We start from the raw sequence: 13,786 nt of genomic DNA on the forward strand, positions 1-13,786 counted from the left end.
AAAAAAATCAATCTGTTTTTATATAAAAAAAAACAGTTGTTTTTATAACTCTTTAGGGACGTATTAGTATAATATAATATTTATGGATTACCATCGAAGGCCGATATGATCAACCAAAAAAGAAGATGTATTTGGTATTTTTCTAGTGACTTTCTTGGGTGTGAATGTGTCTTTTGAGTTTACTCCTCTTGGTTTAAACACAAACCATAATTGAATAAAAGGGTAGGATGTTTACTGATGTGGAAGTTATATTAATGAATTCTCCGTCACTTACCAATGTTTGTACACTGGATTTTTATTGTAGGCACATTATTTTTGTATATCTTTATTATACAGTAAGTGCCACGCTAGTAGACAAACGGGCACATACTTTGACGCTATGAGATGCAAAGATGCCTAACCCAAAACCTACAATTTTACCAAAACGCTTTTATTACATTAAAGTTATCCCTTATTATTTAAGTATTTTCAGATGCAGTGGCTCAAGCAACCAATGCAACTTTAATGTGATTAAAGCGTTTTGGTAACATTTTAAGTTGTCGGTTAGGCCACTTTGCATCTCATAGCGTCATTTCTAGGCGTGCGCTAATCCGGCCCGTTCTCACCTCTGACTCATGTCTGACATGTCATGTGACTGTCATGAAATTATTCAAAATAATTGTTTTTCCATACAAAAAATACATTAATTAATACCTTTCTTACTCTGCTTTAAAAAAATCTTTATTCACACACCAACAATATTACAATACTTATAACTTTTACAACATTAATACAATGACAACTATAAATTTCAAATACTGTTGTTCTATAAGCTGTCAACTTTCTGTTTATATTGGTTTCTATACATTTGTTCACGTTCTAGACGTCACTACACATAAAAGTAAACAGTGCAATAAGTGAATGGTTCAGGACTGTATTACCTCAATGTACCCGTGTGTCTAGCAGCGTGGCGGTTACTGTATTATATATCTTCGTTTCACCGTTTCAGTAAAATGTTTATAGTTGGTTTGTATTTCAGGTTATTCTCAGGAGGAGAATAAAATGAAAATTATGGAAACCTTACATTCGCGTCATAAAGGAAAATCTACAGGTCGCTATGTTGAAGGAAAAATATTAAACAAAAATATGAAAGTTGCAACTAAATACAAACCTTACAAATGTGAAATTTGTTTTAGGCCCTTTATTACAAGTGATTTGAAAAAACATTTGAGAGTGCATACTGGGGAAAAACTTTACAAGTGTGAAATTTGTTTTAAACAGTTTGGTGAAGCAGGTGATTTGAAAAAACATTTGACAACACACACCACAGAAAAACCGTATAAGTGTGACATTTGTTTTAAAAAATTTTCTCGAAAAGGTTTGTTAACTGGACACATGAAAGTCCACAGTGTAGAAAACCCTCACAAATGTGAAATTTGTCTACAACAGTGTAGTAACGCACGTAATTTGAGAATACACACTGGGGAAAAACCTTATAAGTGTGAAATTTGTTTTAAGGCATTTGCTACACAAAGTTATTTGCAAATTCATTTGAGAGTGCACACTGGAGAAAAGCCTTATAAGTGTGAAATTTGTTTTAAACAGTTTAACCAAGCAACTAATTTGAAAACACATTTGAGAATACACACTGGGGAAAAACCTTATAAGTGTGAAATTTGTTTTAAGGCATTTGCTAGAGGATGTGATTTGAAAATGCATTTGAGAGTGCATACTGGAGAAAAGCCTTATAAGTGTGAGATTTGTTTAAAATGGTTTAGTGAAACAGGTTCTTTGAAAAAACATTTGACAACACACACCTCAGAAAAACCTTATAAGTGTGACATTTGTTTAAAGGCCTTTGCTAGCACAACTCATTTAAAACGACATTTGCTAACACACACCACAGAAAAACCGTATAAGTGTGACATTTGTTGTAAAATTTTTTCTCGAAAAGGTCTGTTAACTGGACACATGAAAGTTCACAGTGGAGAAAACCCTCACAAATGTGAAATTTGTCTACAACAGTGTAGTAACGCAAGTAATTTGAAAACACATTTGAGAGTGCACACTGGAGAAAAACCTTATAAGTGTGAAATTTGTTTTAAACAGTTTAACCAAGCAACTAATTTGAAAACACATTTGAGAATACACACTGGGGAAAAACCTTATAAGTGTGAAATTTGTTTTAAGGCATTTGCTAGAGAAAGTGATTTGAAAGTTCATTTGAGAGTGCACACTGGAGAAAAGCCTTATAAGTGTGAGGTTTGTTTAAAATGGTTTAGAGTAACAGGTTCTTTGAAAAAACATTTGACAACACACACCAAAGAAAAACCTTATAAGTGCGACATTTGTTTAAAGGCCTTTGCTAGAACAACTAATTTAAAACAACATTTGCGAACACACACTAGAGAAAAATCATGTTAATGTGAAATTTGTTTTAAGCAATTTAGTGAAACAGGTAATTTGAAAAGACACTTATTAAGAACTAGTAATTATAGATAGATAGATATATACACTTGAGTCCAAGGTTCTTTACCCGTGTGTCATTAATACCTGGAGAGATAAAACACATACTTTTTATCTAGCATCATTGTCTTCCACCTATGAAACTAAAGACAAACCAGATACCGCCTGTTATTAAACTAAAGACACATGTTATTTTTATAAACGCGCTAGAATCAGTACATCGAAAAGAGATAGGTACAGAAATGGCGCTTTTCAGATTTTAAAGTACAATTATTTGTGACGTTTCTGGTTTGTTTTCTTGTCATTGTCAGTTTGTTGGATTTTTTGCTGTTATATTGTCCTGTTTTTGCATTTAGAAGTTATTTGTAATATACAAACAGCTATTTTTACAACAAAGACAACTTCAGAACAACATCTTTACAACCAATTTTATACTGGAGTTTGAAATTTTACAAGTATATTAATTTACATACAAAGTTAATCTCATTTATAGTAAAGAAATGGTTTTGTTTAAGTTTACGTAAAAGTGAAATAAATGACAAAAAGAAAATATTTTATTTTCAAATATTTATATTATAACAAATATTTAATATCACTAATGAAATTAAAAAGAATTTATTGAGTTACCTACTCAAATGTAGATGTAATTCTGCACCAAAATTTTAAGTTCTATTTATTTGACAACGTCAAATTTTTAAATCTAATCCGTGATCGGAGCAGTACCCTTTTTCTGTCACTTGCTGTTGCGTGGAATAGATATCGTATTTAGACTTATTTCGTATGCTTTAAATAATGACGCACGGGTAAAGAACCCCGGACTCAAGTGTAGATAAACTAAAAGTCAAACAATTTAATTATATATATACAGTGCGGTGGAATAAGTGTGCCCCCCCCCCTGTTAACTTGTTTATTTTAAGAACATAAGCAAAACGCTCGGACACGTCGATTTTTAAACTAATCATAGTATATCATAGCATCAACGTTTCCAACTTTACGCGATCCCTCTTCAGGTGACAGGCATAACTTTGATTTTTTTTAAATGGTGAAGTACATCATGTGACACCTCATTTAACAGCTATTAAAATACTGATTTCAAAAATGTATAATACTTTGATCCTTTTTGAGATCGCCGGCCCAAAATTTCGGTCGAACTCTTTTTAAACGCATTTATTTTTTTCGAATTCTGAGAAAACTAATAAGTATTTTTGAAAAATTTAAACGCAGAATGAAAGATTAGATTATTACCGAGGGCTGACAGTCCCTTAGAATAAACAAAAAGTTTCTTTTGAATGATATATTTGAAATTAAAAATCACACTAAATTTTCTCTTTTTTCCACCACTGTGACTTATTAAAATAAACATTATAGGAGTTCTCAGGGACTTTGGACCATCGAGAATACTGTAATATTTCATTCTGCGTTTAAATTTTTTAAAAATATTTATTAGTTTTTTGGGGATTCGAAAAAAATGATTGCATTTAGAAAGAATTTGACCGAAATTTTGCGCCTACGCTCTCAAACAGGATTAAAGTATTATACATTTTTGAACTCAGTATTTTAGAGCTTTTAAATGAGGTGTCACATGATGTACTTTCCCATTTAAAAAAATCAAAGTTATGGCTGTCACCTGAAGAGGGATCGCGTAAAGTTCGAAACGTTGATGCTATAATATACTATGGTTAGTTTAAAAATCGACCTGTCCGAGCGTTTTGCTTATATTCTTAAAATAAACAAGTTAACAGGGGGGGGGGCAACACTTATTCCACCGCACTGTATTTAATAACATCATCACTCACCAGTACGCATCTAAACATTCCGTATATGTATTTGGAACCTAGGAGTTTTCTATTGGTTCGTTGCAGCACGCGGTCATATTTTAACCAATAGGCGGCGAGGTTCCAAACGCATATACGGAATGTTATTCGGTGCCAAATTCATATACGGAATGTTAAATATTCGTACACCGAAAAAGATAAGTTTTTATTACAGTCTGTTAAAAGGATGAGATTTATTTTAAAATACTTGTTACTGTATTATTAAATAAAAATAAAACAATTATATTATTTGGAATGTTATTTGGTGAGAAATTCATATACGGTATGTTAAATATTCGTAGAACAAAAAGACGATTTTTATTAAAGCCAGTTGAAATGAGACTGGTTTTTAATAGTATATTATGTAACGAGCATTTAATGATGGTCAATATGAAGCGAGTATAAGGGATACTCGCCGCTAGGCGGCTCGTTTCGTATAGAGTACGAGCGTCATAATGATAATTAAATGCAAGTTGTATACACAATTTTTTCTATGATCATTCACAAAAAAAATATATTCAAATTTATTAATTTTGTAACGCAAACAAATTAAGTAGTTTGTCAGTCTGACAGTTTGTTTACATATTGAGAACTGCCAAAGCGTATGTATTTGACTCGCCATTGGTTACTGCGCGTGTGCCACCTTTATCGCGAATGTCATATCGCGATTCTATTGGTTAAAAATCTGTATCTTAATGAAAATCTGTATCATAATGAAGTTCATTATGATACAGGTAGTGACATCATAATTGATATATTATAGTATGAGAATAGAAAAATTATTGTTAATGTATTATTAAATATCCAAGGAAAAAGGTTTTCCTGTAGTTGGCTGTATACCATATATTACAAAAAACGAATCCTTTATAAAAGGGTCTATATTTAAAATCCCTAAAAAGGGCTACATCACAGAACTAGTTTTCGATTGGTTGACCAATCATCATCAGTGCTTACCTAAAATGAATATAACCTTATAAAATGGTGTAAAGGTTTTAAAATTTTGACTACGGTTAAAAAAAGTTGTAGGTTATACTCACGTGACCTTACCATGCTAACCGCCAAAATATTACAAATTTTATTTACATAATATATTACATAATTACAAATATTTTGGTGATTAGCATGTAAGATCACGTGAGTATAACCTACAACTTTTTTTAACCGTAGTCAAAATTTTAAAACCTTTGCACCATTTTATAAGGTTATGTTCATTTTAGGAAAGCACTGATGATGATTGGTCAACCAATCGAAAACTAGTTCTGTGATGTAGTCCTTTTTAGGGATTTTAAATATAGACCTTTTATAATGGATTCGTTTTTTTGTATTATATGGTATACGTATACTGCCAACTACAGGAAAATCTTTTTCCTTGTGGATCTTTAATAATACATTAACAATAATTTTTCTATTCTCATACTATAATATATCAATTATGATGTCACTACCTGTATCATAATGAACTTCATTATGATACAGATTTTCATTAAGATACAAATTTTTAACCAATAGAATCGCGATATGACATTCGCGATAAAAGTGGCACACGCGCAGTAACCAATGGCGAGTCAAATACATACGCTTTGACAGTTCTCAATATGTAAACCAACTGTCAGACTGACAAACTACTTAATTTGTTTGCGTTACAAAATTAATAAATTTTAATATATTTTTTTTGTGAATCATCATAGAAAAAATCGTGTATACAACTTGCATTTAATTATCATCATGACGCTCGTACTCTATACGAAACTCGCCGCTAGGCGGCTCGTTTCGTATCCCTTATACTCGCTTCATAATGACCATCATTAAATGCTCGTTGCATAATATACTGTTAAAAACCAGTCTCATTTTAACTGGCTTTAATAAAATCGTCTTTTTGTCTACGAATATTTAACATACCGTATATGAATTTCGCACCAAATAACATTCTAAATACTATAATTGTTTTATTTTTATTTAATAATACAATAACAAGTATTTTAAAATCAATCTCCCTTTAACAGACTCTAATAAAAACTTATCTTTTTTGGTGTACGAACCGATTGGGATGTACGGTGTTTGGAACCTCGCCGCCCATTGGTTAAAATATGACCGCTTGCTGCAACGAACCAATAGAAAACTCCTAGGTTCCAAATACATATACGGAATGTTTAGATGCCACCGGTACAAACTTAACGGCAAATAAATTCAACAAATTTTTTCTCATATATTAGTTTTTTTGCTACCGTCAAGTTTAACAGGAAGACGCTGTTGCCAAATAAAAAAACATCTCAAGCCGGTAACAAAGCAGCTCAGTGGCGGTTCGTGACCTCGGTATGCGGGTAGGCGACACATATACCTTTACATATACTCTATACTCTACATATTATATACTCGTATACCTATATACACAGTGTGCAGTGTGTCGCATTTAAGATGAAGACACCCCTATATTGCGGCTATCAAAATAAATACAGATTTAAAATTTTGCAGTCAAGCAAGTGTGATGGTTCACATTTTTTAAAATAGTCATAGTTAACTCAAATTTAAATTTTAAACGCTATCTACTGCGAATCTACAAACAGGGCGAATTTTCGATATTTTGCTTGGCGTTAGAGATATCGGAAAAAGTTATTTGGAAAAGTTGTTCCAAATATTATTCTAACCCCACGTACCAAATTTCATGACAAAATTCGCACTTTTAGTTTTTTCAGTATTTGTAGTCAGGATCGTCAAACATACAATTGGCTTTCCCGAGAAGCAGCTCGGGACAACCATTGCCGAAGGCGCAAACAAATGTAGCCTAACCTAGCCCCAAAAAGTTCCCCGAAATTCTCGTCCACTAGGGCTAGACAAGCCACAGTCAGCGCTGTGCTTAGCGTAAAGAATGAGAGACTCATATCATTCTCTTCTGTTCTTTAGGTTAGGCGGATTTTAAAGTGCCTGACCAAAGGGTAGTGCCATAAATAGAAGTCAGTAGTACTACTACGAGGAGCGTACAATAATTACAACTTCGAAGAGAAATCAAAAAGTAGCTTTTTTATTTTAGATACTTACGCATTGTATCAAAATTTATAAATTACAATTTTGAAATAAATAATTTATATTAATAAATAATTTATTATTGTATTGTACATTTGAAGAGGTTAGGCAGCGCCTATCTTGCCTACCCCGACGGGCCGCCCCCGAAGCAGCTACCGGCTATACTGTTTCTCTTTGTCTTTAAGAGTGTGAAACAAAGATAACTATTAACTATCTGTACTATAAGTGTCAAACTGACATCGTCTGATAGAAGGTTATGTGACATTTTTGTTTGTTTATTTTTTTTTCTTCTTTTAAGGCCTTTGGGAGCTATGTCCATTTAGCCAGCAATATTTCTTAAAATTGCCGCCTAAATAAACCTACTAAACTACAAAACTGTTATACGAACCTAATCGACCAATCAAGGATAGGGAAATAAAGTGAAGTTAGTTAAAAATTAAACTGTCGTTAAAATATAAACTTAATAAATAAAATATAATTTGAAAATAATAATTTGACAATATATTTAACCTCCAATATTATGACGACGTCAGTTACTATTTACAATCTCACGAAATATAATAATGACGTCATATAAACTCGTCACTAATTCTAGTTATGAACTGCTCGCTGTCATAGGGCTTTTCATCGATTGTCATTTGTTTCGAGATTCTGTCATATGTTGTATAATCTGTGTATAATAATATACACGGATTATACGACATATGACAGAAGCTCGAAACAAATGACGGTGAATAAACAGCCCTATAGGAATGGCATGCCAAAAAAATCTGATTATTCCCTATATATTTTTTCAAATTTAGAATATGCCAACAAGGGGAAAATTACGTGCATTCCTTTTTGTTTGACATTTCCTATACACTAACACGATTCGAAATCATTAATGAACAGTGATCTGAATTTATCAGAATAAACGTGAAACTTACTGTAAATGCAATAAAAACTGCAAAAAAAACTGTTGCTAGTAAACAACATCATTTTTTGCCAGTTGTCAAAATTTTGGTTTTCTATGGTGACGCGATCGTTTAAAAACATTAAGAACTGTTTTTGTTATTATTTTTATTATATTTATTGTTATGAATGAACGTTTTTATTATTAATGTTTACTTTCTCCCCATTAAATCTACTTTACACTGACAAAATTAAAAAGAGTACATACAAAATGCAAGTGTCCGGATTTTTTTGACCAGGAAGTTCATCAAGAGGGGTTATTATTACCTCTTCTTTGGTACTAATAGTTGAATAAAAGGGTAGGATGTTTACTGATGTGGAAATTATATCAATGAATTCTCCTTCACTTATTAATGTTTGTACAACGGATTTTTAGTGGAGGCAAACATTATGTTTGTATTTCTTTATTATACAGTAAGCGCCACGCTAGTATACACACGGGTACCTAATTTGACGCTATGAGATGCAAAATGGCCTAACCCACAACCAGGGCCGGATTTACGTGTTGAACCCGACTAGGCATTAATATTTCTGGCGCCCCACGCCTTAATTTCCCCGCCCCAGCTCCCTCATAACCAACCAACTTTTGGCTTTCGCTGCTGATTATTTTAAAACATAAAGTTTTTCATTCCTGTCTTTCTCTATTAGTTTCAAAGTTTCTGTAATTGCCGGTCAATTTTCTTTCAGAGCTCGACAAGCATCATTTCTCGCTGACCAACGTGTTTCAGATAGGCTTTAAAGTACCAGAGAGCATTTGTGGTTCAAATAAAGCTCCCATGGATCTGTTAAACTTGTGAAAAAATTGTACGGTTCTTGAAGTAGACCAAAAAAAAAGAAACGGCAACCACTCATGAAATATCGGCCACAGATCCACATATGCTACCAGATTTAAGGAATGAGCAGCACATGGGACATACTCAGCCTGAGGACATAGTTTTTTATTATGGTTTGAACACCTCAGCATATTCCTGCCATATTACTGGCATTGTCATTTGACTGACCACGGCATTTTGTGATATCCAAATCAAATTTATCAAAAACATCGATAATAGCATTTACTGTTTGTTCAGATTTGTGTCCGACGTTAGGCAAAAAACACAAAGCGTTCTACGGGTATGCCATCCCTAGTTATACAGGGTTTCCCCGAAAATAGTGCGTTCCTTAAAGGTATAGGTAGAAGGCACCATGTAGAGCAAAAAAGTTTTATAACATTTTTTTCTAAATTCATCCGTTTGGCCAAAAAAACCAAAATACATTTTGGTATGCAAATTGAAATCTGATAACAATGTATTATACAAAAATCTAACAATCTAAAGATCACACTTCAAAAATAGTTTGGGCATGGGCCTTTAGTATTTACATTAAACCCTTTCTTTCTCCTCAACAAACGAACAAATTTTTTTTTGTTTGATTTTAAAACATGGGGTGGTATAATTATTTTGCAGGTGTACCTGTCTGATCTACATTTTTGGTGTGAATAACCTAAGTCACGAACAGTTCTTGTACAGTGATGCCAGTTTATTTAATTTTATGAAAATAAAAGTGCGCTTACATGGAGAACAATGTAATTTTTTTTTGGAAAGGGGTAACTTTAGAAAAAAATGTTATAGGACTTTTTTGTTCTACATTGTGTAGTATATCCATACCTTAAAGGAACGCCCGGACACCCTGTTTACCTAAGTATCAATGTTAACCGTTAGCAGGGCAAGTGAACAATATGCATGGTACACAAAACACAAACACTTCTCTGAGAAAGTGACATCCAATTTCTATTTATTATTTCTCTATTTTTAAGTTTACGAGAAAATAGCTTATCAGTTAAATACCTGTCTTTTTTATCTGATGATTAGTGCCGCTTTGATGATGTGTAAGTTGGTTGCCGTTTTTGTGATGCACCGTGTTGAGCCACATAATGAAGTAACTCTTTAGATATGCTATATAGTCCAGGAACCGAAGCTTTTCACCCCGAAATTTTTACAGAATGGATCGATTTACTTGACAATTTGAGAAGAAGTAGTGGATGGTCCAAGGATCAAAATCTATATGATTCCGAAAGGCGCTTTTATTATGGGGGTGGTTGCCACCCCATCTCGGGGGTGGAAATTTTTTATTATATTTTGACAGCAAAAGTTGATAAAAACATTCATTCTAAGCAAAAAATGTTGTATACATTTTTTTTATAAAACTAATAGTTTCCGATTTATTCGCTATCGAAAGTGTTAGTTTTATATGGAAAAAATCAATGTTCTTCTATAGTATACTCATTTACTCTTCACTAAATTTTTGACGTAGAAACAATTTTTTTACACCAAGTTCTTAAGAATTAAATAACCTACAATTTCATATTTAAACATTTTTTCTTATCTTTGATGCTAATCTTTCTATTCTGAAGAAAATGGCATTTTTTACAAAACTACAAAAATTCTTTATTCGCTTTTAACTTCAGTTTTTTAAAAACTAATCATTTTAAGCCAGTCAAACTTCTAGAATCTATTAATAATACACAAATAAAGAAGAATGAATAAGGCCAATGACTAAAAAACCGCTAACTTATATTATTATGCTTACAATTGGATTTCTCCTTTTTTTTTCTCAAAAAAAATATATTGATTTTTTAACCGTAACTTTTTTTTGTATCTTAGAAAGTTTGGTATAAAAGAATTTTGTAGGTTTTTCCAAGATCTACAAGCCTATTAATAGTAAATCTTATTAAAATCCTTAGTCACAAAAAGAGGTGACTTTGAAAGGGTTGGTAAAGGTGGTTTTTGCATGCTATTACAAGTTTTAATTGTCAATAGCTCATTTAATTTTTGTCATAGAAAAATTTTTTTCATACCAAATTCTTGTGAACTATATTAGCTATAAATTAATATTTAAACATTTTTTCACATCTCTGATGCTAATCTTTCTATTCAGAAGAAAAGGCCACTTTTTCCAAACTACAAAAATTCGTTAATCACTGTTAACTTCATTTTTTAAGTCGGTCAAACTTCTTGAACCTATTAATAATACATAAATAAATAAGACCAAATAAGGTCAATTACTAGTTTTAATTAGGGTGATGATTACGGGGTTGCTTCCGACCACTTTTGGGCTGAAAAAAAATAAGTACTGACATTCTTTTCATTATAAGTCACTTAATTTTTGAGCTGGAGACTTCTTTTTTATTTCTAGAGATAGATATTTTTAAATTCTTTAAATTAGTTTTAACAAGTTATTCTCGAAAAATGCATATTTTTCCCGTCTTTTGACTTTGAAACTACAATATTTAGCATTTGACAAAGGAGAGCTAACATATAATAAAGTATATCTTGATTACTGTTGGTCTTAAAGAAAATTAGAAAATACGGTTTTGTTTATTTTTTCAAATAGTACATTTTTGTTAAGTAAGGTTGTTTTGATAAAACGAAAACTTTTGGAGTTATTAGCAGAAAACTGATTAAAAACATTGATTTTTCGATATACAGTCGAACCCGCTTATTGGAATAGCCTTCGTGCCAAGCGAAAGTATTACTATAACCTGGATATTCTAATAACCGGTCATTGGTGACTATTAGAAACCTTTCGGGTCCTCAAATTTCTATTCCTTAAACAGGGATATTCCTTTAACAGGTATTCTAATAAGCGGGTTCGACTGTAATACTAACACTTTCGATAGCGAATAAATCGAAAACTATTAATTTTATCAAAAAAATGTATAGAACATTTTTTGCTTAGAATGAACGTTTTTACCAACTTTTGCGGTAAAAGCGCCTTTCGGCATCATATAGATTTTGATCCTTGCACTATCCACTACTTATTCTCAAATTTTCAAGCAAATTGATCCATTCTGTAAAAATTGCGAGGTTTTGTCCTATTTCAAGCTTCATTACTTGGACTAATAGTTTGCAGGGTCAGAAACGAATTTAAATGCCGCCAAAGAATAGTCGTTGTTATACGAACCGCGATTGTCACCAACATCAAAATCATCAACTAATAGGCGAAAAATAGCAAAGCGAGCGCAGGTACAACGTAAAGAAAGTAACAGAATTAGTAAATAATATATTTTCACCGTTATGTTTAAAAGTGGTATGTTAAATCATCGCTGTTATATTTTTTAAACTTTTAATGTGTAGTAAACTGTGCCAGCGTGTACTCTGAGCTAGGCGATACGAACAAAATCCGCCCGTTCCGCGCCCTAACAAATTTGGCGCTCTAGGCCAGTGCCTTGTCGGCCTAGTGGTAAATCCGGCCCTGTTTACAACTTAAAATGTTACCAAAACGCTTTTGTTAAATTAAAGTTATCCCTATTAAGTATTTTCAGATGCAGTGTCTCAAGCGTTGGTTGCTTGAGCCACTCTGCATCTGAAAATACTTAAATAAGGGATAACTTCAAGGCAATGAAAGCATTTTGGTAACATTTTAAGTTGTGGGTTAGGCCACTTTGCATCCCATAGCGTCCTTTCTATGCATGGGCTAATCCGACCCGTTCTCATCTGTGACTCATCATGTCTGTCATGTCATGTGACTGTCATGAAACTAATGTTGTTCTGAAGCTATTTTTTTTTGGCATTTTTACAATTTTAACTATTTATAATGGGAAATAAGCCACAATATTATTAAAAAATGATTTTTTATTAACGTTTCGACGTCCAAATCGGGTGCCGTTGTCAAAATAAAAAATCATTTTTTAATAATATTGTGGCTTATTTCCCATTATAGTATGGTATAGTTAGACCCAAACCCAGACATCCAAAGTGAAAGTTATCCTTCAACACCAAATTGTTCTATATGGTCCACATAATGTTCAGAAAAAAGTCACACCATTTTGAGCGTCGGGTTTGGGGGGGAGAGGGGGGAGAAATCTGCAAATTCTTAGTTTTTTAAGTTTTTCGTCAATATGTCTAAAACTAAGCGGTTTAGCATGAACAACCTTCTACACAAAATTGTTCTACATTAAATTTGAAATAAAAAAAGCCCTATGCATAACCCTTCTAAAATGAACGGTTCCAAAGTTACGGAGGTAGTATAGTATAATTGGTCCAAAAAAAGGCCTAACCCAGACATCCAAAGTAAAAGTTTTCCTTTAACACCAAATTGTTCTATATGGTCCACATATTGTTCAGTAAAAAGTTACACCATTTTGAGCGTCCGGTTTGGAGGGGAGATGGGGGAGAAGTCGGTAAATTAGTAGTTTTTTTACGTTTTTCGTCAATATTTCTAAAACTATGCTTTAGCGTACGGAATGTTCTATAGAAAAATGTTCTACATAAAATTTAAAACAAAAAAGGTTGTACACATAATTGTTATAAAATCAACGGTTCCAGAGTTACGGAGGATGAAAAGTGGAGTTTTTCGATTCTTTTTATATTTACCGATTTCTCCCTCCTCTCCCCCCCAAACCCGACGCTCAAAATGGTGTAACTTTTTACTGAACAATATGTGGACCATATAGAACATTTTGGTGTTGGAGGAAAACTTTTACTTTGGATGTTTGGGTTAGGCCTTTTTTTGGACCAGTTATACTATACTACCTCCGTAACTTTGGAACCATTCATTTTAGAAAGATTATGCAT

At 32.6% G+C, this 13,786-nt stretch overlaps 1 protein-coding gene across 1 annotated transcript in view; it reads left to right on the top strand.

The window, feature by feature from the left end:
* LOC126890117 (zinc finger protein 208-like) overlaps window positions 1-13,786 on the top strand; it is a 43,020-nt gene that overhangs the window by 17,809 nt on the left and 11,425 nt on the right. The window contains exon 3 of the mRNA XM_050658964.1: window positions 1,019-2,437. Coding sequence (XP_050514921.1) covers window positions 1,019-2,403 — 1,385 coding nt within the window. The 3' untranslated portion in view covers window positions 2,404-2,437. The remainder of the gene's footprint in view (window positions 1-1,018; window positions 2,438-13,786) is intronic.

This window comes from Diabrotica virgifera, chromosome 8 (genome assembly GCF_917563875.1).
Source record: "Diabrotica virgifera virgifera chromosome 8, PGI_DIABVI_V3a".
Taxonomy (NCBI): Eukaryota; Metazoa; Arthropoda; class Insecta; order Coleoptera; family Chrysomelidae; genus Diabrotica; species Diabrotica virgifera.